Source organism: Girardinichthys multiradiatus, chromosome 15 (genome assembly GCF_021462225.1).
Source record: "Girardinichthys multiradiatus isolate DD_20200921_A chromosome 15, DD_fGirMul_XY1, whole genome shotgun sequence".
NCBI classification, from domain to species: Eukaryota; Metazoa; Chordata; class Actinopteri; order Cyprinodontiformes; family Goodeidae; genus Girardinichthys; species Girardinichthys multiradiatus.
The window spans coordinates 24,837,948-24,863,517 of NC_061808.1; the positions used below are offsets into that span (position 1 = coordinate 24,837,948).

General features: G+C 39.3%; 1 protein-coding gene across 2 annotated transcripts; it reads left to right on the forward strand.

Annotated features, from left to right (window-relative positions):
- Nucleotides 1-10,047: 10,047 nt before the first annotated feature.
- On the forward strand, nt 10,048-24,285 carry LOC124882105 (E3 ubiquitin-protein ligase pellino homolog 2). Of its 2 annotated transcripts, XM_047388278.1 has the most exons (8): nt 10,048-10,237; nt 10,344-10,435; nt 15,812-15,941; nt 16,302-16,403; nt 16,897-17,094; nt 17,174-17,359; nt 17,444-17,649; nt 19,050-24,285. In XM_047388278.1, the coding sequence occupies exons 2-8, from the start codon at nt 10,356-10,358 to the stop codon at nt 19,432-19,434; spliced, it is 1,287 nt and encodes a 428-aa protein (XP_047244234.1). In that variant the 5' UTR covers nt 10,048-10,237; nt 10,344-10,355; the 3' UTR covers nt 19,435-24,285. The 2 variants fall into 2 exon arrangements, with proteins under 2 accessions (XP_047244234.1, XP_047244233.1); XM_047388277.1 differs by having other exon boundaries at nt 10,048-10,435.
- The last annotated feature ends 1,285 nt before the right edge of the window (nt 24,286-25,570 follow it).

Sequence of the window (25,570 nt, forward strand, 5' to 3'; positions counted from 1 at the left end):
TACCACGGATAATTTTAATTAGGCTTTAAAAACAGATTTCCTTGCATGTGTTCTGCTTTTTAAGAGTCCATACAAAGTTGAACTACTGCTTCGTGCTTTGCCTTGTACCACTGAATACAAAGGTTAATCCTGTTTATGAGCTTTATTTGGTCCGTTTTGGCAGTGATTTCTTTCAATGGGAGCTCTCAAGGGCTTCTTTATCTCCAGTTTCTCACATGATCTCGCATAATCTTTGGCTTTATGCTTTAGATCCACCGAGCCCATTTTTGCAAAACTGCCTCCATGTGTGCCAGTCTGCTCAAGCCGTTACGTACAGCAGAAACTATCATTTGTTACATTTGTTTTTTCCGTGTAAAGTGACTAAACTTGCTTGTGTATACAATTAGACTGCTCCTCGGCAGGAAGCTGAAATCACTAGCAGTAGCAGAACGTGGAACGTCTGAGCTCCCAGAGAATGGGAATACGCTGAGCCATTTGCAGCATCACGCCTACTCATAAAATAAATCTCCCTCGCACACATGCACCGACACACCTAGCAGGTATGCACTTGTGCAGAATCAGTTCTTGGAGCCATGTTTGGTGATAACAATAACATAAAAATAAGAAAAACATTTTATTTACCCTTGTCAAATAAAAACAACATAAAACAAGACACAAAAAACATCAAATAGGCTATATGGAGCAGTGCAGTTACAAGAAGTAACATGTGGGTTTTTAAGTGTGCATTTGTACAAGGAAGGAGTGTCAATGTTACGGATGTCTGGTGGGAGAGAGTTCCAGAGTTGCTCAGGCGAACAGAGGGAACTATTTAGTGCACATTTTGTTTAAATATCTCAAGTTCTGCTTCGTTGATGCCTCCAAACTTTCAACACAAACAGAGGAGACAGTTTGTTTAATGACAGACATACCTTTTCTTTGTTTAATGCTGTCTCTATGGCAACTGTGACAAAGACACCACAGCAGACGGCTAGAGCGCATTAAGAGCTCTAAAATGACTATCTTGACTCCCTTTTTCATTACCATTCCTCCACACATATATGTGGTAAAACCTTTAATATCTGTATAGTCAAAATCCAAATTAAGAAATTTAAGTTTTTGTTTTATGTCATATGCAGTTGAATTCTAGACGGACGGACGGACGGACGGACGGACGGACAGATAGATAGATAGATAGATAGATAGATAGATAGATAGATAGATAGATAGATAGATAGATAGATAGATAGATAGATAGATTTATTACAGACTCATCATCCAGATCACATAAAAAAACAATCAATGAAAAAAGAAGAAAAGTACATAAAAAAAATCATAAAAAAACAACACTCCTAATCTTTTAGGAGTCAGTCATACCAATGTTTCCAATACACAGATGTATATCTTACTGCACTATATTTAATGTTAGTCAGCAGTAGGATACTTCTATTATTAGATTAATTTAGCTGGCAAATAAATTTATACATAAGCTTCCTTAAAACAGCCATCAAAGAGCTGACATTAGCAGACACAAACAGTTCACTGGCACTGCTCCATCTGGGCTTCTTTAACAAAAGTCTTAATGCATCATTATAAGCCACCTTCAATCTCTGAAGGCTGGCTTTTTTATAATTGCACCACAAGTGTGCCGTATACAGTGCTGTACAATATGATTTCAACAAGTTCAGTTTAACTTCATCAGAGCAATATCCAAATTTCTGAAGTAGAACATTAGCTTGAGCATATAACATTCGAACCTGACGGTAAAAGTCCTCATCATCTGATACATGGTCTGTCAGCACATGACCAAGATATTTTACTTCATTTGAGATGTTCAGTAAGATCCCGACACCTTAAAATTAGGGAAAACCCTATATTTGTCTTCTTTAGTGCAACATATCAGAATTACACTTTTTGATGAGTTAAATTTAACATCATGAAGTTCACCGTATACCGAACACACATTAAGCAGCTTCTGAAGACCAGCTGAACTAGGACCGAAAACTACTTAGTGGTTTACAACTGTGTTTCCAACCACACAGCCAGTTTTACACAGATTTAACTGCTTAGAAAGGTCATTCATATAAAAATTGAACAATACAGGGGAGAGGATGCTTCCCTGTCTGACTCCATTACTGACACGGAAGGGTGCAAACACACAGTTGTCCCACTTGACCTGCATGATTTGATTGGCATACCAATAAGACAGATATATATTTCTATATATATATATATATTTTTATATATATATATATATATATATATATATATATATATATATATACACATCTTTTTCCTAAGCCGACGTTAAATCTGCCGTGAACATCTTTTAAAGTTTTATGGTTTTAATGGATCAACTGCTGTTCTAAAAGTAGTTTCAATTCTGTGCTTATGAAGATTATGAAGAGTAAAATTACTCTAGAGGCTTCCATATTTTGTTTCCTAAGTATTATAGCTCTGCACCCCTAATCAAAAATGTCCTTAAAACCTTTAATAATTCATTAGGATTGGTCTTCACAGCTCTTGTACTTCCTTACTCAACACAGGAATCCCACAGGGCTGTGTTTTAGGCCCTGTTCTATACACTGAAAAAACTGCTGGTTTAAAACCCGCCCAGTGTTGTTTTGCTGATTCAAACCTTGGTCAATTATAGACCAATCCATACTGGACTTCATTTACACATCAGGGTTCAGTTATGGGTATGACCTAGCACACTGTTTTAGGTTTTCGGTTGTTAAATGTGTTTGATGCAGAAGAATTTCTGAATGTGTTACTGTTATCTAGTATTTACAAAAGAGATTAAAAAATATGTAAGAACAAATGGCTCAGTTGTGGCTCTTAAAATACCTACATACTCTCTGGTTATGTATTGAACAAGAGTAAACTATCATTCTCGAGAAATTCTTCACTCTAGATAATCCAATCTTCGCTGGGCTAACGGCCTGTTGTGTGACATAAATAATGCATCTCACATGCTCACAATAAGACAAACAACCTGACCTGTGATTAGTTCATTAAATGTGGTTTCTGGGTAACTTGGGTAATATGAAATAAATATTTGTTTCTATATACTGTGCACCAGATTCATTTCCGGTTTTGCTGCTTTAATCCATTGTTATTTGCAGAACTTATGCTGACAACATAAAGGTCAAAGCAAGCTATGGAAACAATCACAGCTGAGAAGTAGCCATGATACCATGTTGTCATTGACAGATAAGGCACTAATCCTCCCAACCACGTTTTGCAAAAAAACTGCATGAAGACTGAAACAACTGTAAATCACATCCCAAAACTAAAGTACAGTGCCAGCCTGATTCCCAACAGCAGCAGCAACTCAATCACTCCTTTGTTAAACCTACTGCTCTGGCCAAATATATAGTCAGACAGAGGGCAGATGTTGCACACACATGTAATGGTACTGTAGAAATGTACTGAAAACAGCTGGTCCAGATGGAACTGTGGCTGTGGAAATAGCCAAGGTTTTTCTCACTACCCTTTACACGATCTTTTTCAACAACTGCATAGCTGCAACATCAACAATTATTAAGTAGCTACACACTCTTAACTCCTAATCTAAAACTCTCTTTTGTTTTCATACAGAACAAAGATAGCCCTTACATGCTGTTGCTCTTATAATACAGCTCTGCATCCCATCAAACAGTGTAAGATATTCATAACGTTCAGGTAAAAATGCATCATATACCGATCAGATTTAGATTCAAATTATTTTCATTCAACCACAAAGTTTGTTTGTGCAAGGACATTAGAGAGACATCGATTAATGGACAGTAAAACAATATAAATCAATTTTGAAAAATATAATTTATATGTTTTTGTTACATTTTAATGAAAAATGGCATGTTGAAAGTTTTTTACACCCTTCTCAGAAATCAATAGAAAAATCGTTGTTGGAATTACAGCTGTCAAACTCATCTAATAAATGCTGACCAGTTCTTTGCACGTTTTCACTGGTATTTTGATTATTTACCTTAGTCAATGGGCTCCAAGTGTTTGAGGTCGGAAGGCCTCCATGCCAAAGCTTTGAATAAGTGTGTGCTTAACTATCAGGACTGGTCATCACAGCTCTTGCACTTCCCCTCTCAGCACAGGAATTCCACAGGGCTGTATTTTAGTCCCCATTCTATACATTCCGAGGACTGCTGGATTAAAATCAAACCAATCCAGTTTGGGTTATTTTGCTAACCATGTCCTGGGTCAAATATGAAAAAGCTGGGTTGATTTACCACAACACATTGGGTTATTGGTTTAACCCACCATACTGGGTAAGCACAAACAATGTTAAAGTGACCTAATCAAAAGTCAATCTTACCCAAGAGAGATTTGAAAGAAACAACCCATAATCTGGATAACTAATGAAGTACTGTTTAGATTAAAATTATTTTTAACTGTATTTTTTATTACTTTTAATTTAATTCTGCAATATAAATTATTAGAAACATGGACCATCTCAAAATATATAATTGCACTTTTATTGAGAAAGAATTAAGGTTGAATAAACTCAATACCTAACACTGCACTAAACTTAATCATTTGTTTTCTTCCAAAATGAAATTTAGTATTAAATTAATACAGCTAAAAATATTAATTTGCAAATAAATACATTTGAATTGCAAATTAATAAAACAGTAGCTTAATAGGTAGAGCTGCAAAATATATTAAATTGCATTTGTCACCTCTGCATATGTGTTGAATATTGTATTCCCAAAGGACTGGATGCAATATTTAGATGGGTAAAGCGTTTCAAGTATCCTGTTTTCATACTCTGGATATGACCAATGACCAATGGTCATTTTTCCATTGATATTGACAACTGCTCTGTTTCCCCTTCGCGTCAGGTAAAGAGTTTGGGTGTCATCCTCGACAGTACTCTCTCTTTCCAATCTCACATCAATAACATGACCCGGTCTGCCTATTTTCATCTGCGAAATATCAGTCGTCTTCGCCCCTACCTCACTTCACATACTACTGCCATCCTCGTTCATAGCCTTGTCACTTCCTGTCTTGATTACTGCAATTCCCTCCTGTTCGGTCTTCCACACAAATCTCTTCATAAGCTTCAACTAGTTCAAAACTCAGCTGCCCGTATCATCTCGAGAACCCCTTCCTTCCTACACATCACTCCTGTTCTATCCGAGCTCCACTGGCTCCCCGTCAAGTTCCGTATAGACTTTAAAATCATTCTTCTCACTTTCAAAGTTGTTCATAATCTCGCTCCACCTTCTCTATCCCATCTTCTCTCACACTCTCAGATCGTCCTCGTCTATTCACCTGATTGTTCCCTCTGCCCGTCTCACCACCATGGGGGGTAGAGCTTTCAGCCGCTCTGCTCCTCGGCTCTTGAACTCTCTACCGGCCGATTTAAGGAAAATAAATTCACTTTCTCAATTCAAATTTTCACTAAAGACTCACTTGTTTAGGACTGCCTTCTGCACTTCATTATTTTGCACTGTTAGATTTTAACTGCTTGATCGCTGTGTTTATATTTTTATTTTATTTTTTATTTGTTCTTATTTTTAATATTGATTTGTATTCATTGTAAGGTGACCTTGAGTGCCAGAAAGGCGCCTATAAAATAAAATGTATTATTATTATTATTATTATATTATATGCATCTTGGGTTTGATGGACTCTAACTGATCTTAATCACCTGATGTATATTTTTAGTGGCTGAGGTGTTAAAGCTCACAGACAGTGCAGGAGACATCGTTCTGTGGTAAGGAAAGAAAAGACTCAGATACGTTTATCTGATATCATTCAGTCCTAGCCTGTCTGTACTGACATCCTTAACAATTCTTAGATCAAAGTATGAACAGTAAATACAGCTAGAACCAGCTGGTGCTGATTACTTAAGAGCTCAGTAAACAAACTGGTTTTCTTCAGTTTGAAATAAAGTTCCTACTGCTACCTGCTGACATTAACATTATGATATAATATCATTTTAACACAATACTATTTCTTATTATATCCTGTGGAAGAGGTTGTGAAAGATCTGATCTATTCTTTGTATAGTGTCAAATTTTTGACTCCTTTTGGACTCCTTCCTTTCCTTCCTCTAACCATACAAAATATAAATACTGGGTTGACAGAAAGCACAAAAGAAGTTGGACTGATCAGTTGAAGATATGATTCTGCCAAGAAAGTGAAGGTTAACAGGCTAACAGACCTGAGTGTTAGAAACATATTGGCTCTAAAAGAGTGAAAAGCTGATAATTGATTTCAAGCAGGAAATTAAATGTTCATTTGCCACTGAATATTGGCAGAGAAAAATGGGGGAAAATACCAGGTTTTAGTTTCTGGTATACACATTTCAGAAACCTTTGAGTGTTGCCTCATGAAAAAAGCCCAACAGACACTGAATTTCCTGAGAAGTCTGAGAAAAAAAACAACTCTCCCAAGAGCTGTTTATGTCCCTCTACTGCTGCACCAATGGGAGTATTCTCTGTCAGATCAGCATCTTGTTAAGGCATGCAGCTCTGCACCAGATAAGGGTAGGCACTGTAGAATGGTGCAAAAGGCTGCAATGAAGACATTATCAGCTGCTCTTGAAGACAAATAAACATCCCAGTGGCCTGCAGAAAATACACTTTATCCTACTTCCACCCCATTCATCAGCTGTTTGAACTGCAGCCCCCAGGTAAACCTCCCAGGTTCAGCAGAGCATGTATTGCAAAAATAGGAAGGAGTTTCCACTCAAAGTCAGCTCTAAAATCACTTACACAGAATTTTACTTTGTGTATTGGATCAACATTTCGTGCTCTATTTGTGTGTATCACACACTAGACAAATGTATTCTTACACAAAAACAATCCTATTCATTAAAAACAGATTACTTGGCTTACTTGGGTTACTTATAAATGAGTAAGCTGTGTTAATTCTTAATTTGTGTGCCTAACTTCCATTTTAAAAAACATGCTGAATTTGAATGTATTGTTTCCACAGTGACATTTAGGGTTATTGTGACTCATGACTTTTATTTATTAGGTGATCTTAGCACAATGTGGCCATCAATCAAAGAGTCAACTCTTTCACATTTATTTCATTTTTCTTAGCAGCACAAAGAACGAGGAGACAGAATTTATTATATAATCTTCACAGCTTTCTTGGTTATTTGTGGTGTTAGACAACATTTTGAGTAAAAGGATGGGTTCCTAACCGACTTTTTTTAATATCTATGACAGCAGCCATGGTTTCTGCAGCACTAAACGCCACTCCACAAGCCAACAAGTTCTTCCGGCTGTTTTTTTGTGTGTGCTTGTTTTCTAAATATGCTCTTAATCAAAAACAGGAAGTTTTTTATGCGCAAAGGAAAAGGAACATTATCCTCCTGGGATTACTGGATAATCATTACATACGGTCTGTCCAGTTCATCATCCAGCAGAAAGTCCACATATTCATTCAGGGCATACTTGAAATTCCTTAATAGACAAGTGAAACAAACAACTCCAGCTGCCTAAATTGGATCTTTGTCCTCATGTCAGAACAACATAGCTATAATCTTTATCAATTAGGAGCTTGGAAGATTGTTTTCTTCTTTGTGTTAAAACCCAGTCCTTCAAGGGGAGCTAAAGAAAAGCAGACAGAGACTTTAAAGCAAAGTAACATAGGGTGTGACCTATGTAAGGGCACACTTACTCAGGCACACACACACACACACACACACACACACACACACACACACACACACACACACACACACACGCAAACACACACACATCTGGTATATCCAGTTTCCACTTTGTATCTCATAGGAAAACTATGCTGGAGGTTAAACTAGTGATAGACACGATTAGTCGGGATGAGTCATCGTTAAAACTGGTCACTTTTTCTGCAGGGGGTTGTCATTCATAAAACAAGGTGTGGACGCCTGTTTGATTAATCCTGCTATTCATTCCTGAGTCATCATCCGTTACCCTCTTTCCGTGGTGGCCACTCATTATCTAAATGTGTGAGCGAGAGCATGCTATATTTGACTTCTCAGATTAACATCTATAAATATTCATAGACAAGTGTTTTACAGCAGCCTATATCATTACACGCTACAGAGAGTCATGCAGAGTACTGTACAGGGCATACAAGCCCTTATGTGTTGCACCAGGCCACCAGAGCACATTCAGGGCTTCTGTTTCGGATAAAGGCAACTAGAGCGCTGTGCAGACTGCAGACGTCTGTTACTGAAACTTTGGGTTCTGTTCAAAGCAGTCTGTAGTCAAAGTTGAACACTGGAAGCCCTAGAAGTAAAACACGGGACAGACTTACAACAATAAACCTTTTTATATATAGTTTGTTGCAAAAGTAGTCAAACTATGATTTATTTTTACAATTTTTGCAACATTATACAACTATAAACTTGTTAGAGAACATTGGTGAAAAACAGAATCATGAAGACAAAGAAACACACTAGACAGGTCGGGGATACAGTTGTGGAAAGGTTTAAAGATAGAGTTAGATTATAGAACAACATCCCAAACTCTGAACATCTCACAAGGCAATATTCAAACCAACAGCTGAAATTTGAAAGGGTGAGTCACAACTGGAGACCTACCAAGACATGGCCGTCCTCCTAAACTGACAGGTTGGCCAAGAAGAGCGTTAATCAGAGAAATAGCAATGAGGCCCATGGTAACTCTGGAGGAGCTGCAGAGATCCACAGCTCGCATTGGAGAATCTGTTGACAGGACAACTGTTAGTCTTGCACTCTTCAAATCTGGCCTTTTTGAAGATCTAAGGAGGAAAGAAACAGAATTTCTCTTGCTTTCACCCCCAGCCCCAGTTAGAGCTTCAACTATCTGCAATATAGGTCTGTTGCTCTTTCTCTCTATCACTTTTACAGTTTCCCTTTAAGACACATTTAATGGTTCAAAAAGTTCCAAAATTACACAGGTAAAAAAATGAAGTAAAAAAAAGAAAATATGCTTTTACAAATATGCTAAATGTAGAAGTATAATTTTAAATATCCGTTGTACAAGATGTAAATATGATTAGTCAATACCTACATTGATGGTTCAATAAAAATCAGCAATAAAAATGATTAAACCAAATGCTTTTAATGTTAAGAAGACACATTTCTAATAACAAAAATGACAGAAATGTTAATGTACACAATTATAATCGTTGTGTAATTATAATTTTAGATCTGCTGCAGAAGACAGAAACAATAACATTTAAAAAACGTAACAAAAAAGTTTATATTTATCCCGTTAATACTACTACTACTAATAACAATAATAGGTAATAGAACGTGAAAGCAAAAAAACTAAACAAAAAACACAGTACTAAAAATATGAAACATTATTTTTGCCTCATCAAAACAGCTGGAGCAGCGTGAAGAAATACTTAAGTGAAAAAGAACAAATTTTAGACCTGGTAGCTTACCTATTATAGACTCGACTAATTTCATTAGACTGAACCATGTCTTTTGCCTCTACACTGCCCTCATGTGGTTACAACGGTACAGTTTACTACACTTTGTGACTGAACATGAGTGGAGTGAGTATGCATGAGGAGAGAAGGACAGAGGTATAAAGCCTCAAGCTGGTTCATGTTTTTCTCAGCTCTCACATGAAATGCAGCGAAGGGAGGTTCTGTGTAGGGCCCAGTAATGCTGACCCACATCCTGCCTCCATCCGCCTAGAACCTCATTACGTCAGACTGTATTATGAGCCACAACCTCATTACAACTGTATGTTCTGATATTACTTAAGAGAACATGTACACCAGCACTTTAGAAACCACTGGATCCATCAACACGCCTTGATATAGTGGTACTTCCTGTGAATTTCCAAACGCCTCATTTTATTCTATCAGTTCAGCCAGCTTCTCCTGATGGAAGAACCCATTTGGACTTGTGAAGGGGGCGTTTGCTCTTCACCTCACTCACCTTTTAAAATACCATCGTGTCGTTCTTTAATTCATAAGAGCAAATAGCATCTAAATAAGCTGAAAGAAAGGCGAAACTACAACCCATAAACAGAACGTTGGTTTATAAATAATTAATGCATATTGTGAGTTGTCTCCCCCTGTAAAAGTTGGTACGTCTTACACCCTGCCGTTAGCCGTTGTTGTACCCTATGCTACTGAACAGATTTACCGCGATACAAACTGGCTTCCCACTGGCCTTAACCGCCAGAAAAGATGCTTTTTCATGGGACTGAAACGATAAAACAAACACCGGGACGTCTGGGAAAACTTTACCCAACTGTGCCCAAACTTTGATGAGACCACAAACCAAGTGTAGTTTCGAGTGTGTTAGCATTGTTTTATTATCTCCCCACTATTTTGCCACTAGTCGAGGGTTTTCATCCTTTTTTTTTTTTCCTTTCTTTTCGTTTTTTTCTTCTTCATTGGAGGAGTCCAGTCTGATGAATTCGCCGAAAAAAGACGGAGACGATGATGTGCCCGTTAAAGACCCGGTGAAATACGGAGAACTGGTCATTTTAGGGTAAGTCTCTGTGTCACGTAACGGTTTGTGAAAAATGCTCCAGCGGCAAATCATATTAAACGCGTAGGAGCTCCACTAACCCAGTAATCCATCATCCGACGTCTTAAATCCGGTTTTACTCAGAATGCATCGCTCTTAATATTGCTTTTCGACACCAGATGTGTTATAATAACATAGTTACGCTCATGTATCACACATGCCCGTCGGTTCTGACAGCATAGTAGTGATATAAAGTAGGTTTAGCGAATAAACCAAACAGCATTTATAAATAATATCTCAGCGCTTTCTTGAATAACAGATTTGACTCTAAATGATGCAAAATCTGCTGTTGCTGTAAAACATGAGAAGGCTACTACGGGATGTAGCCGCTTATTCATCAATGGTTGTAGTGGGGGTGGGATGAGCAGTCTGAAAATCCTAATGATGTCATCCTCCTGGATCCATGACTGCTAAAAGTAGGTCTGAGGAGCAAACCATTGTCTGACATGTACATCCACCTCACTTATATTTATGTATTTATTGGGAACTAGTCATTCAATATTAATAAAACGTCTCAGTCCGAGTCATGCGGGTGAAGGCGGAGGAGGAGGAGGAGAAAAGCCCCTTCACATCACTAGTGCGCACACATGCACGCTGTGGACAGGATATGCTGAGGACAGGATATGCTGAGGACAGCCACCAGCTTCCACAGCATGCCACAACAGGACACACACTCAGATGCACCATCGTATATGGGTGTACACACACCTCTGTCTCACAATGCAGAGCTTCCTGTGTCAGCCAAAGATACATGACCTAATGGCCTGTTGCCTTCTTCTCTAGAGAGAGGAGGCTGTCGTTGCTCGCATCAGAATACCGATTAGTTGCCTCCTCTTGTTATCTGTCCGTTTGAACAGAGCACTCCTTTACATACTGAGATCAGAATAAGTAACAAGTGAAAGCCTGTTTCAGTTCGAGGTTGGCTCTCTGTGACCGTTGAGGACATCATTTAAAACTAGAGAAGGACAAATCAGGCTTTTGCTGACTGGTACCAATTTCCAGTGGTCTTTAGGGTCTGACCTGCCAATGTAGATTTTTTTATTTATTCTTAGGGACTAAAACACATAAAAGTCCAAAAATGTGCTGCAAGTTCTTAGATAGATCTCAGATAGTAGATTTGAATCAGATAAGAACATCATTTCCATTCATGCATCTCTGCATGTTCCTTTCCTTTATCTGATTTCTTAAACTAAAAAAGAGAATGAAAGTGCTGTTGATTGATGTGTTTATAGGCCAAGTTCTTAGTTCTTAGATGGGAGTTCAAGACCACAAGAATTAGCCATCATACGGTTCCTACCAAGGTTCCTGCATGGTCTTGAAAATTCTAGACTTTTGCTTTGACTTTTCCAGATCTGGATAAGTATGGAAACTTTTTTTCTATTTTCTAGTTTTCCTCATCTTAACTTGATATTAATATTTTTAACTTTCAGTAATTTGCATTGTGGCTTACTGACTATATGCACACTCTTTTTCAAAATCACTAAAAGGCGATGTCACTACTTTTTTGGACTCTAGACAACTTTAAGCCCAAGCTGAAATTGACCTGTGGTTCTTTAACTGGCTAAATCTGCTAAACCAAAGATGAAAGCTGTTATAATCTTTTAGTCTACATAATAAATGCACTAATGTTTACAAACTGTGCTTTAAATAATCTGTGTTGAGTGCAGGATACTCCAGTCCTCATGAATAAATCCTTACAAGTCCAAGAGCTGTAAGGAGAAATCCAGAATAGAGATTTATGCTAGGTCAGATGGGAGAAAGAGGCAAAATATTTGACTTTTATCACACTTCAAATTTTTGGAAGTTGTTTAAGCATTGTTTTCTTTCATGATTGGTTGAACCTACAGATGAAACCCAGTTACAGTTCAAGAATGGTCTAGAAAACAAATGGTACGGGCATGACCTGAGTTTTTTCTCTGACTGTGTGGAACATGGAGTTACACAGTAACTGCCCCTACACCCATGGCTGCACAAGAAACACAGTAGCAGCGCCACCCATCACTCTTATTTTGTAACACTTTTAAAACTAATAAGTGATAACATAATATTATGCATTTTCATTTTTTTTTTAAATGTGTAAATACAGTGAAACCCTGTTGTTTTTACCTAAGCTTTAATTTGGTGATCATAGTCTACTTATGCCAAGAAAAGAAACATTTCTAATACATTTATTAATATTACTACAAAACTAATCCTACAATATTCAAATTCAAAAATACTGCATTAATCCCAAAAGGAAATTAAATGTTGTTGTAGCTCATTATGAAGGTTTCTTCAGATTTGTTGTAGATGCTGATGGCTGTGGGCAGGAAGGATCTCCTGTAGCGCTCCGTCTTACAGCAGATCTGAAGAAGCATCTGACTGAAGACACTCTGTTGTTGTAGGACAGTCTCATGAAGAGGATGCTCAGGGTTCTCCATAATGTTCTTCATTTTATGAAGAATCCGTCTTTCCACAATGATCTCCAGAGGTTCCAGAGGAGTCCCCAGAACAGAGCCAGCCTTTTTTATCAACTTGTTGAGCTTTTTTAAGTCCCTGATGCTGCTACCCCAGCAGATGATGGCAGAAGAGATCACACTCTCCACAACAGACTTACAGAAGATATGCAGCATCTTGCTGCAAACACTGAAGGTCCTAAGCCTCCTCAGGAAGTACAGTTTTGTTAGGACTTCATAAGCTGTTCCCAAACATACAGCTGCCCCCAATAAAATATGTTTTTCTTTCTTCTGCTTCCTGTCTGATATCATTATTCCCAGGCCTGTTTTGTACATGTGTGGTTTTACTTGGAGAGGTCAGCCCCGTAGATCACATGCCCTGTTCAGTTGATGTATGCCTCACTGCAGGCCATGTGCTGTGTGCAGCTGCAGCCTGCCAACACTCGCTGCATACAATGCACCACGACCAGCAAAACCCACCTCGCCCACAACCCACACTCGTCAGCATGCAAACATCAGCTTCCACATGTGTTCTCATCCATAAGCGGTGGTGCATTCCTCTGTTTCCCACCCAGTCCCCTCGCCCCTCCGGCTCTCCAGTATTCTGCTGAGCGTCCACTTTTACGGAAACAGGCTTCCAGTCTGTAGTGACTCGCGCTCAACAAAAATAAACCCCTTGTTGAGGGGCAGAAGGAGTGAATATTTTATACGATATTTTACGATGTGTGCACATGTGTATTGCAGGCCAGAATTGTCCACAGTTGTGCCCAGAGGAGCTGGATCCAAACCCAGTTTGTTGTTGTTGTTTTTCAGCTTTTTGTCCATTTCTGTGATACTGGTTCTGGTATTCAAATTAGATTCTGGCTGCTTTTTATGCCGTCTCTACTTGCTACATTTCCATTCTCGTTTGAGAGCGTTTTCATTGTGGTATCCTATATTCTGCCTTGTTTCATATCTTTGGTCTAATATTCAGACCCTATAGAACTTTGTCCTGTTTTACCCTGACCCAGATGAGTTTGATCTGACAGGCCTGGACATGAAGACCACAGGTTAGCTTTGAGTCATGCTCCTTGATGAGATGCCTTGTTTAAACAATGCCACATTACTGGTAGCTTGTCCTGGTAAAGTTACTTTACTTTAAAGTAACTGGTCTGGCCAATAGACAGATAATATAAGAACATTTTGCATGTATTTCCACTGATTTGGCGACATATGTTTGTGTTTAGCTGGGCTTTTTTTTAGTTCCTTGACACGATAAAATCATTATTGCAATAGCTCTAAAAATAAGTGATTTCAGTCAAATTCCAACGCTCACTTATGTGTATTTAAATGAGTTATAATTCTCATGTCGAACTTTGTGGAACTCTGGTTCTATGTTTAGTGTCACTACCCTGATGGACAGTGAACCTCCGCCCCAGTCTCAGCTCCTTTGTAACCTCTGACTAGTTTTCTCTCAGGTTTGCCCTGTATTTAGCCTCATCCATCTACCCATCAACCAGCTTCCCTGTCCCTGACGATCAAAACCATCGCCACAGTATGATGCTGCCACCACCATGTGTTTTAGTGGGGATGGTTTCCTCAGTGTCACGTGTAGTCGGGACATGCTTTAGTGTCATTTGACCAGAGCAACCTTTGCTACGTCCTCCTACATGGCTCGGGGCACAACTTTAAACATTGCTTTCTTCCAAAAATGTGCACACGTCTACAGAGGCCAAATGTCTGGATTGCATAACTGATTGTTTTACCTTCTTGACACATTCTCCTACTTGTGCTGTGGATCTCTGCAGCTCCTCCAGAGTTAGCAGGGGCAGGCTGGCTGCTTCTCTGATTAATGCTTTCCTTGCCATGCTTGTCAGTTTCGATGGATGATCCTGTCTTGATAGCTTTCTAGCTGTGCCATTCTATTTCCTTAGGATATTTTTTAATATCCTTACCTTGCATTATCTCTGCCCATCTGCTGTGTTACTTGGTGTTCATGCTGCTGTTTGTTCACTAATGTTCTTTAATAAACCTCTGAGGTTTATTAAAGGAGAAGTGAGGAGAACATGTATGAGTTTCCTCCCACTCCACAGTTATACTCTGCTGTGTGTTTGTGTCTATCGCTTTAAGTCCTACTAAAATAGTGAAAATTGTAGTTGGCAACGTGTGAAAAAGGTGCAAGGAGCATGAATACTTTCACAAGTCACTGTATGTGTTCACATCTGAGGGGCCAATGTGGACAGATCCTGTCTATTTCCACAGTCTGGGTTTCTTTCAAGTTGCTTTGATAACGACCACATTCTGCTGATCAGTGAAAGTAGCACACTGCCTTCTGTGTGAAGCCAAACTGTGAAAATGACGTTTTACGCAGAAACTTGAGAACCGCTTTAGATTATGCCATGATGACACTCAAAAAAGGTTCAGATTACAACAGACTGGTTCATTTGTCAACAGATTTACTCGTATCATGACATATAACTTTCATGCCAAAAATCTAACCCTTTTTAGATGACTAATCAGTCAAAAGTTGTGTTCATAATTTCAGTTGAAGCACATCTTGATGATTATGTTGGCAATGAGACTGTGTTTAAGCGGCCTGGTTTGCTGTTCAAGCGGAATGACTCATTCCAAGTGCTAGCTGTGTGTCCCGTTTAATTCATTTCAAGGGAATGAAAAATATACCTCCATGGATCTGCGTGATTATTCAGCGTCGGCAGCATTGCATACAATAGATGTGGTAAGAAAACTTGTTTTAGTTACAAATATGTTTGAAACTCTATTATAATTGATCAGTGAAGCTCAGTGAACCTGGATAGGCTGTATGTGTGGCCTCTCTTGTATCCTTAACCAACCCAGATTGGAAAAAAAAAACAACTATTTATTTCAGTATTCTGATTATTTGCTCCTGTTTGTCCGTCTACAGGTACAATGGCTCTCTGCCGAGCGGAGACCGTGGGCGCAGAAAGAGCCGCTTCGCTCTTTACCGAAGAGCGAAGGCCAACGGTGTCAAACCCAGTGCTGTGCACATCCTCAACACACCGCAGGACAGCAAGGTACGCGTGTGCACGCTGAAAACAGCTTGAAGGTGTCCTGTCCTTGATCGTTGGTTGATCTTTGTTTTCCAGTCAGATAAAGGATGTGTTCTCGTGAAGAAATGTGTTTGTACTTCGTCTCTCGTGCATCATTCTTCCTACATGAGTGTCTCTGATTTCTTTATCAACATTTACTGGTGAGGGTAGATAATATAGACAATAGAACATAGATAATAAAAACCATTATCAGGTAAAAAAAAAAAAAAAACTTTTTTTTTTTTTTTTTACCACACAGAAAGCGTTGCCTTTATTAAAAAAAAAAAAAAAAGTTCTAGACAAATGAGTGCATTTATGCTGCTTGTTGCTGCTTTGATGTTGCAGGTGGTGCACAGCAGGGGGCAGCACAGCATTTCTTTCACACTGTCCCGTAACCAGACTGTGGTGGTGGAGTACTGCCATGACAACAGTACAGACATGTTCCAGGTAAACAGACACAAAATAAAACAATCTATAAGACAGAGTCACGTTGTTTTTACACGTCCTCCTCTTCATACCTCAGTGATCATGTGCTACTTTCTATTCAAATACTCTGTTATATAATGTCATCAAAGTCATGGAAAAGGAGGTAGATTATTTCAGTTCAAAGTGGTGACGATTCAGTGTTAAAAATAACAGCCTTTTTTAAAAAAGAGTCTATTTCTGTCTTGAAGGTTTTGGTCCTTTGCCTTATTTCCTGCAGATGATGAACTGTACTGCCAGTTTTATTCAAGAATTAAGAAGTGCTTAAAAGTGTCAGTGAACATCAGAGACCCAAGCAGAAACAAGAATAGATTATTTATTGGCCCACTGACAAACCGATTCCACAGCCATGTCGTCCACCTGTGTATGTAAATGAACTTTAATGGTGACATATGTTTGTTTTTTTAACACTACAATGAAACCTCTGTGAATTTTGTCGTTGTGCCGCCTCCTGCAGATCGGACGGTCCACAGAAGGTCCCATTGACTTTGTGGTGACTGACACCTCTGGAGGGGGAAAGGAAGGAGAGGACCCCTCCATCGCTCCCAGCACTATCTCCCGGTTTGCCTGCAGAGTGGTGTGTGAGCGCAACCCACCTTACACCGCACGCATTTACGCCGCAGGCTTTGACTCATCCAAAAATATCTTTCTAGGGGTGAGTGTCATAAAGATGCAAAGAAAATCTTTCTGTTTGGAAATGCTAAAGCAGCACTCTAGTTACTGACCTATTCTAGGAGAAAGCAACCAAATGGAAAAATCCCGATGGGCACATGGACGGTCTCACCACCAACGGGGTGCTGGTGATGCACCCTGAAGGTTTCCCAGAGGACCCCAAGCAGGGTCTGTGGAGGGAGATCTCCGTGTGTGGAGATGTTTATGCGCTGCGAGAAACACGCTCTGGGCCCAGTCGGGGCAAACTGGTGAGTCACGTTGCTGACAGTTGGTTCCATAGATCCTGTTAGGGTTCAACTGCGAGTGTATCTCTCTCTGTATGTCACTCACAGGCAGAGGGGGAGAGCAGCGCATTGCGTGATGGCTCCCTGGTGGATCTTTGTGGCGCCACTCTGCTGTGGCGTACAGGGGAAGGACTCATGCGCGCTCCCACTCTGCGTCACCTGGAGGCCCTTCGTCAGGAACTGAATGCGTCCCGTCCTCAGTGTCCTGTAGGTCTCAGCACGTTGGCCTTCCCGAGTTTACCACGCAGCCACAGGTGGGTCACTTCATTTAGTGTGATACACATTTACTAGCATTTAGTACATTCAAACACAAAACATGTTAAGGAAAAAATGTTTTTAGCAAAAATCTTCTCTGGCACAATTATTACTACCCCTAACCATCCTTTTTAATATACCTGAAGCATTTTCTTATTTTGTACTTAATTTTTTCAGAGTTTTTAGAAACTAATCCGTAATCCTTGATTTTCCGTTTTCCTGTGACATACAGTTACAAATAAAAAATAAGAATATCATTAGTCATATGGTTTATTGATTCTTTACACCTAGCGAAATATTTCCAGCCTTTATTTCTTGCAATTTTGGTAAATATATCTTACAGGTAATGAAAATCTAAAATTCAGTGTCTCAGAAAAGTTGAACATTTCATAAGATAATTGAAAACATTTCATGTTATCGTCTACACAATTGTTTTAAGGCTGACTTGCCAGCTGTGCAACAGACAGCCATTAACACTCTCCACAGGAAGGGAAAGTCGCAAGTTGAGTGGACGGAAAAAGCGTGATAGCAAAAGGTGCATAAACACCGATAATCGCAGCCTTGAGCGGATTGTCACGCAAAATTGCTTTAAAATGACATTAAAGAACTTGGGGAGGACTGAGGCTGGAGTCAGTACATGAAGAGTCACTGTACACAAACGAATCCTACAGATGGGCTGCAAATGTCGCTTTCCTCGTGTCAGGCCACTCCTGAACCAGAGACGACATCAGATGCTTGTCATGTTTTTACAATTGATATTTTCAGCAACAACACTCCCTGCTGGGTATGTCATTAAACGATGGATGAATATGTGGAAAAACCTCTCATCTCCGTTAAACACTAGATGACCTGTAAAGTTGTGGGCCCGTCTCTCTTCCAAAGACCCAGGGAACCTTGTTAGAGTTCAATGAACTCTTTGAAATTCAAGTAGATTTAAAAAAAAAAAAAATCTATTGACCTTTGCCAGTAGACTAAATATTTGTCTACTTGGGTCTTTCGGTATGATATTAACTCTAAACATGGCCAGATCAGCATAGACACATGTGGACCCAGGACTATGGACCATCTAGAGAGAAATATTCATGTATGCTCCAGCCTTGTTAGGTGTCCACTGAGAACACTGAAGGCTGGCCAGTTTGCAACAGAGGGTTGTAGAAAGTATTAACACCAGGGATAACAATATTTGTGCCCCCCTTGGATTTTGTTATAACACTTATTTCCTAACATTCCTAACACACTGAAAGAATGCATGGGTTGGATTCTTCTGAAGTTTTCATTATGAGCTTATGCTACTGCAATAAAAGATGGATTTCTTTAACACTTTTACCAGGGCGCCCATAAATGTGGCCAGAATTGTAATGTGTGCATAAAGTGTTAATGGCTTGATGTGTTACTGCAGCCTTGAAGAGCGCCAGCCCTGGGTCTACCTCACCTGCGGCCATGTCCACGGACGCCACGACTGGGGCCAGAGATCCGAAAGAGAGGAGGAACGGAGAGAGGGCGAGGGCTCCGCGATACGCAGAGAATGTCCACTGTGCAGAAGTGTGGGTCCCTATGTGCCGCTGTGGCTGGGCTCTGAGCCTGCGGTGTACGTGGACGCCGGAGCTCCCACTCATGCTTTCGTACCGTGTGGCCACGTCTGCTCAGAGAGGACAGCCAAATACTGGGCCGAGACCCCTCTGCCCCATGGGACACACGCATTCAGGCCCGTCTGCCCCTTCTGCTCCGCCGCCCTTAGCACCCCCGGCTGGATACGGCTCATCTTCCAGGGCCCCATCGACTAACCACACCTCAGTAACCACTATCCCAACAACAGGAAGCTACTGGGCTTCATTCGGGTGGCAAACGTTAAATGAGTAAGGAAAGGTAAAAAAAAAAAAAAACAATCGGTGTTGAGCATAGCTGTTATTACGCGTTCTTAGTATCTCTACTCTCCAACGTTGTGTTACAGAATGTAGCTCGGTGCTGAGGAATCCGTCCCCTTGTTTATCCTTCAGAGCTTTAAGAGGACGTGGCAGACTAATCAGTGCTAACACAAAGATAGTCTAAACTAACAAAAAGTGTACGCTGATTTTCGTTACATTGAAACCTAAACAGAACCGTAGGTGATGCTGCTTGACCTTTAAAAAATGCGTTTTCTCAATATTATAAGATGACTCAGCCCCACTGTACTGTAACTATACACTTTATCAGGTTCAAACACCCTCTTAGTCCTCTTCGGATGACAGAGTGTGACATCACAGGTAGCTTTTTTGCACATACAAAATGAATGGCCTTGACTGTCGATTTTCCAGCGTTAACTGCAGATGTGTATGTTGAGAGTCCACTAGCACTTCTCCAGCTGATATTATACAAGTTGCCACAGTTATTCCAGCGAACCTTTTCTTTTAACCGAAATGGTCTCAGCTTCACCTTGATTTTAACTTAATTGCCTTCGATTGCTTTTACCATCTTCACTAGTTTTTTTTACTGACACCCTCTTTATATATCACTGATCTCAACACCATGTTTCAGCCTGAAGCGAAAGGCTGATGAACATGGCAAAGCAACATTCAACCTATCCATTAAGGAGAGATATATATCTATGAAATTGTGCACGTTGTTCTCCACATTTGTCTTCACAAATCCTATTACTGTTAAATCTATGCACAGATACTCCTGTAAACGAAACCCCATGGTGACCTCTCAATCGCCAGAGTGAGTGTTATATACGGCGCCTTTCAAAAGTGTTCACACGCCTTAAACTTCCTTACGTTTTGTCATTTTACAAAATGGGATTTTATGTGACAGACCAGCACAAAGTAATGTATAATTAGGGAGTGGAAGAAGAATCAAAATGGTAAATGTTTTCTTCACGCCCTGCCTCAGAAAACCTTCAAACAAAAAGCTATGAGTCAAAGAGAAACATAAATGAATAAATAAATTAGGACTGAAACAATGAATCGGACTAATGCTGATTAATTGATTACTGAAAAAAATCGTCAATTTATTTAGTTTATGGACTCTAAAATATGCCATTTGCTGAAAGAACAACCCACTCAGAGCAGAACTTAGGACAAAATTGTACAACAAATAAATACATTAAGTATTTAAGATGAAAACCTTCTCTGTCTGTAAATATACGCGGTCCAGAACTCCTCAACTAGCATAGTTTTAGCTTCACCTGATTCAAATTCTGTAAAAGAATCTCCTATTAAGCACCTTTAGCTATCAGATTATTTATTGATTAATCAAAAAAATAGTCGACAGATTAATTGATTAGCAAAATAATTGTTAGTTGCAGCCCTAAAATAAATGAATAAACCTGAATGCATCATTCACACGGTGAAACTTGGTGGCGGCGACTTTATTTTTTTTTCCAGTGAAGACCTGTCAGGAGTTGATGGAAGATGGATGGAGCTAAATATGTTCGTTTCATGCATGAAAAAATACCAGAGGCAGCAGGGTAAATACGTAGAGGTCCTACGTAGTGGTTTCCATCAGAACATGTGCATGTGTTAAAATGGGCCTGTCAAAATAAAGACCTCAACCCAACAGAGCTGCAGCTTTAACTGCAGCGGATGGTTGTTGTACAAAGTAAAAACCACCCATGCTCTACCGTCCACTTCTAAATCTGGCACAGCTTCGCGCTGGTCCATCACATTGAATCCCAATGAAGTACAATGGAGCTTGTGGTTGTAACCTGGCAATCTGTGTAAAAGTTTAAGGGGTGTTAATACTTGTGCAAGGAACTATAAAGTAACCCTAATTATGAAGCAAAATGAGGATAAACAAAGGCAGGGAATAAAACTGGGTTAACTTCAGTTCACAACTCTCCAAAGCAATAATTGCACTTACAGAGATAAGCTCATGTTCAGCCAGGTGTTAGGTCGGCTGTTCCTAGAAGCACGAGGGGAAAGGTTTCCAGGTTTGGAGCTCAATTAGAGGTGTGTTCAGTTCACCAGATGATGTGTGGTGTCCTCATCATCTTCCAACATGTGTGAACCTCAGACCACCGCTTCTGTTTTAAACACGCCTCAGGTTACTGAACTTCTTCTAACAGGGTCCATGTTGGTGTGACGGAGGGTCGGGACGCTTTGTTCTTGTATGACCTCAAAAAGAAAAACTTTTGATTCAAAGAAAACTATTTTGTTAAGAAAGGGGGAGGGCGTTTATTTTGGGGAAGTGGGAGGGATTCTTTTAGATGTTCAGTGTTTAAAAAAAAAAAAAAAAGAAATAAAATCAAACTATTTTTCTATTTGCAGTCAGTTTAGTTAATTATTCCTATATAGTGTGAGCAGGTTGTGCCCAGCTATAACTGTGTGGTAGATTAGGAGAGCCCGTGAATGAGAAGACGTTGCCAACACTGTGTCCACTTCCACACTGCTACCAGAGAACATTGCCCAGACAATGAATGTAGCCAAATACTCGGGCTATGTTTAGCCTTCGCTGGTGCTCATACTGAACGGTCTATATTGTGATACTATTTTTGTAACTGAATATTATGGTGTAGCTTGGTGAACTAGCTTGAAAAGGTGTGGTGATTTCAATAATAGCCTCAAGTGTGGAAGACATTTAGTTGTACATGGGAACGTTGTCCAGCTTGCATGTGCTGAACATACACATACGGTATTTACACCACAGGGACACTTCATTAAAAAAAAAAAAAGAAATTTTGCACGGTGGTTCGCGAACTCGTTACTCACGCTGAGCGAAGATTTCACAAGTAACGTTGTCTTCCAAGTCTTCAGTTTAAACACGCTTCTTTTCTTGTTTTGTGCTGTCGTTTCAAGGGAAAAATAAGTTTAAAAGAGTCGCACAAAAAAAAAACAAAAAAAAACACAATACTTGATATAACTTCGTAAATGACACCTCTTGTGCTACTATGCTAATATTTTCCAATAATCAGTTGATCGACTTGGAGTATGTTTACATTCAGCCGTGAAACACATCCTAAAATACTTAGACGCATACTGTTTTCGGAATGTGACGTTTTTTCCATTTGAAGCCTGAATGCAGGATTTATTGTGTGGTGGATAAGTGATGTTGTGATAATAACAGTAGCTCAGGAATAGTGATCTCAGACTCGTAGCTAGCGGGGCAAGCCTACTGAATATGTTAAGTCAGAAGATTTTTGAAAATATTCAACGCGACGCAGCTGTTTAAGGTTAAGAAGGCATGACCAGTGGTGTGATGTGACCTAGAGAGGTGAGTTTATGTAAAACTGCTCTACCATAATTCATTTATGAAAAACTGGTACATTTTTTAAAAAGTATTTCTCACCTGTAATTTTCCCAAGAAGTACGCACCCCATATTCTGTATGTAATTGGCTTACGGCTCATGATGTATAAATCGAACCGATCCAGTTTATGAAGGCATCAAGCACTAGGATGTCCAAAGCTGGACTATACCTTCGCCATTATAATGAAAGTAACTCGGACTTGTATCTCCTGACTATCTCAGATCTAAGGAAGGGTTGTGCAAAGTGCAGCCTGCTGCCAATTTCCCGTTCTTGTTGCAGAGAACAGACTGAAAATAATACCTAGCCCAAGAAAATACAAAACAATTGACCCAAAAATCTGGGAAATTTTTGTGCCTTTTCTTTTTTTTTTTTTTTGCCCTTTTCACGTTTCTGGTCAAGGATTTACAAAAATCAGAACACTTTGTTTATTTCATTATATTGCCTGTTAAGTTTATATTTAAGCAGGTAAAAATAAAAATGAAATCACAATAAATTATTTTTGCTTTTTGATTGAATAGAAATGAAACGTTTTGTGGCATAAAAGTACTTTTAAATTGAACATTTTAGCCTATGTGGCACTCTAAACTATACTGCACCGCACTGGTCATGATCACCAAAGGTCTGGTACATACAGGTCTTTATACAGCGCCATCCTCTGTTATTGGCACCTCTGGTAAAACTGTAAATCCTTAAATTAAGTTGTTGCTATGGAGACTTAACTAAAGAAGCCGCCTATTACTTTTGTGGATTTATTTGAAGGTTTTCTACCCATCTATACCAATAAGTTTGCCAATAGGTGTGGAGGGTGCTGGTAATAAAGAAAGAGAAAGAAACAGGCAACAGGCAAGGCCAGCTATCAGCTGCTCTTTATGAATTGTGTCGACCTCAATGAATTTTGCTCATATATTTACAAAATCTGTAACAGCAATGGCATGTGGATGGATGAACTGTTGCAGCACCCTCATTTTGCTTTTTGTTTGTGCCTTTTTCTCTTCTCTTCTGTAATATTTGGTTATGTTTAGTCTTCCTGGGTTTATAGATGTTCATGTGTTATTTTCTCGATTTCCTTTAGATCTTAGTTTTTGTGCAAACCTCATGCACAGTATTTTATACCACCCGTGATACAGTATCATAAGCTCTTCACAAATATAGCTGGTTTGTTATCATGTTTATCAATTGATCCTTGTTCCAGATGGCAAAGCCTCAACTTCCTCAACTAAACTCTCCTTAATGTAGGCAGGTGAGTAGCTTACATGTCTAATACAGCAGAAAACCTCACAAATAATGCATTCCTTCGAATATATCTTATGTACAGCTATTTTGTATTATTTTATATCATGTTTTTCTGTAATTGTCCGGTGCACAGACAATCACTATACACATGTCAATAAACCAGATTAAAAGAAGAAAACAGTTTGTCTCCATTTTTCATTGCATTAACAAAATAATTGTATTGTGAAAGGTTTTTCCAAACGACAAAAACAACAGATATGTTGTTCCAGCAGAGGGCGCTCTCGGCCAGCGCTGCGGCTGAGTCAGGCATGTGCACATCTGCGAGGGTTGCTTAGGGTTGCATCACCTCTTTAAAATACTCATCTGCTTTAATGAGCAGTTTTGGCAGTCAAATACGGTACATCAGCATGGAAATATGATAAGAAGCTGAAAATTACAGAAAGCCCGATTTTCAAATAGCCTTTGAAAACACTGCAAAGAATCCAAGAAGTGAAAGACTTGATGCGAGGCGTGTCTTTCAGAAGTTTGTTCAGAAATTATGTCACTTTTCAAGCCTGAGGGGGTGTCTTTTCTTTCAGAGAGGAGTGTGTCATGGTGCTTCAGTGATGCATTTAACATGTTTTTGTAAAACATTTTTAATAAAATGAAAATAATCCCACTGTAGAAATAATGAGATAAACATCAATTTTGCAACTGCAGATCCTGTTCCCACAATTCTCCAGAAAAACTGTTTAATGGTAGACTGGAAAATTCTTAGAAAAACAGTAATTGCTGAAAGTAAATATGGTCTCAGCTCAAAACAATCAGCAGAACTAGCAATACTGGAAGAATTAGAAGACATTACTGCTAGTAATAATGAGATTTTAGCTAAACTCTTAATTTAAGTTCTGTTTGATGGTGTGACTGCAGATCTAGGTGAGGAGTCTGTCCGCCAGCTGTCCTTTTTGTCAGATTTACTGCTAAGATCTGGTGCAAGCATCGTACATTCTCACAGAGATTGCTTGCTTGTAAAACTTAAAAACAACACAGAAATTATTTGGATTTTGTTTGAAAAGGAAAGGTTTTTTGGATTAAAACCTAAATTATTTACAGCTTTGTATCAAAGAAAATCATAAAACCTCTCTCCAAACATTATTGTAAAATCAAACTATTTTTAGATACAGCAACCACTAGGATTAAATCCCAGTTCTTACATTTGTCTTGCTCTTTTGCTGTAAAAATGATGCATTAAAGATAAAATCTACCCAGTACCCTGCTTCTTGCTAAATGACCTCTGGAGAAAGGCACCTGCTCCCCTCGCGACTCTGCAAGGATAAGCAGGTGGGTGGATGTAATCTGCCCTACCAAAACAATGTCTGTATGTAGGTGCCTCTGGGGACATAAGGCATCTAAATACAAAAAAAGTTGCTCATCAGTTTATATTTGTAAGAGAAACACCTGGATAATGTCTGTTACACTTCGCTGG

Bases quoted from the DNA above. Each gene is read 5' to 3' on its own strand.
- LOC124882105 (XM_047388277.1), top strand. From the start codon at position 10,209: ATGAGACCACAAACCAAGTGTAGTTTCGAGTGTGTTAGCATTGTTTTA. The intron at 15,942-16,301 runs GTACGCGTGTGC...TTGATGTTGCAG, and splicing joins ACACACCGCAGGACAGCAAG to GTGGTGCACAGCAGGGGGCA. The intron at 17,095-17,173 runs GTGAGTGTCATA...GACCTATTCTAG, and splicing joins CCAAAAATATCTTTCTAGGG to GAGAAAGCAACCAAATGGAA.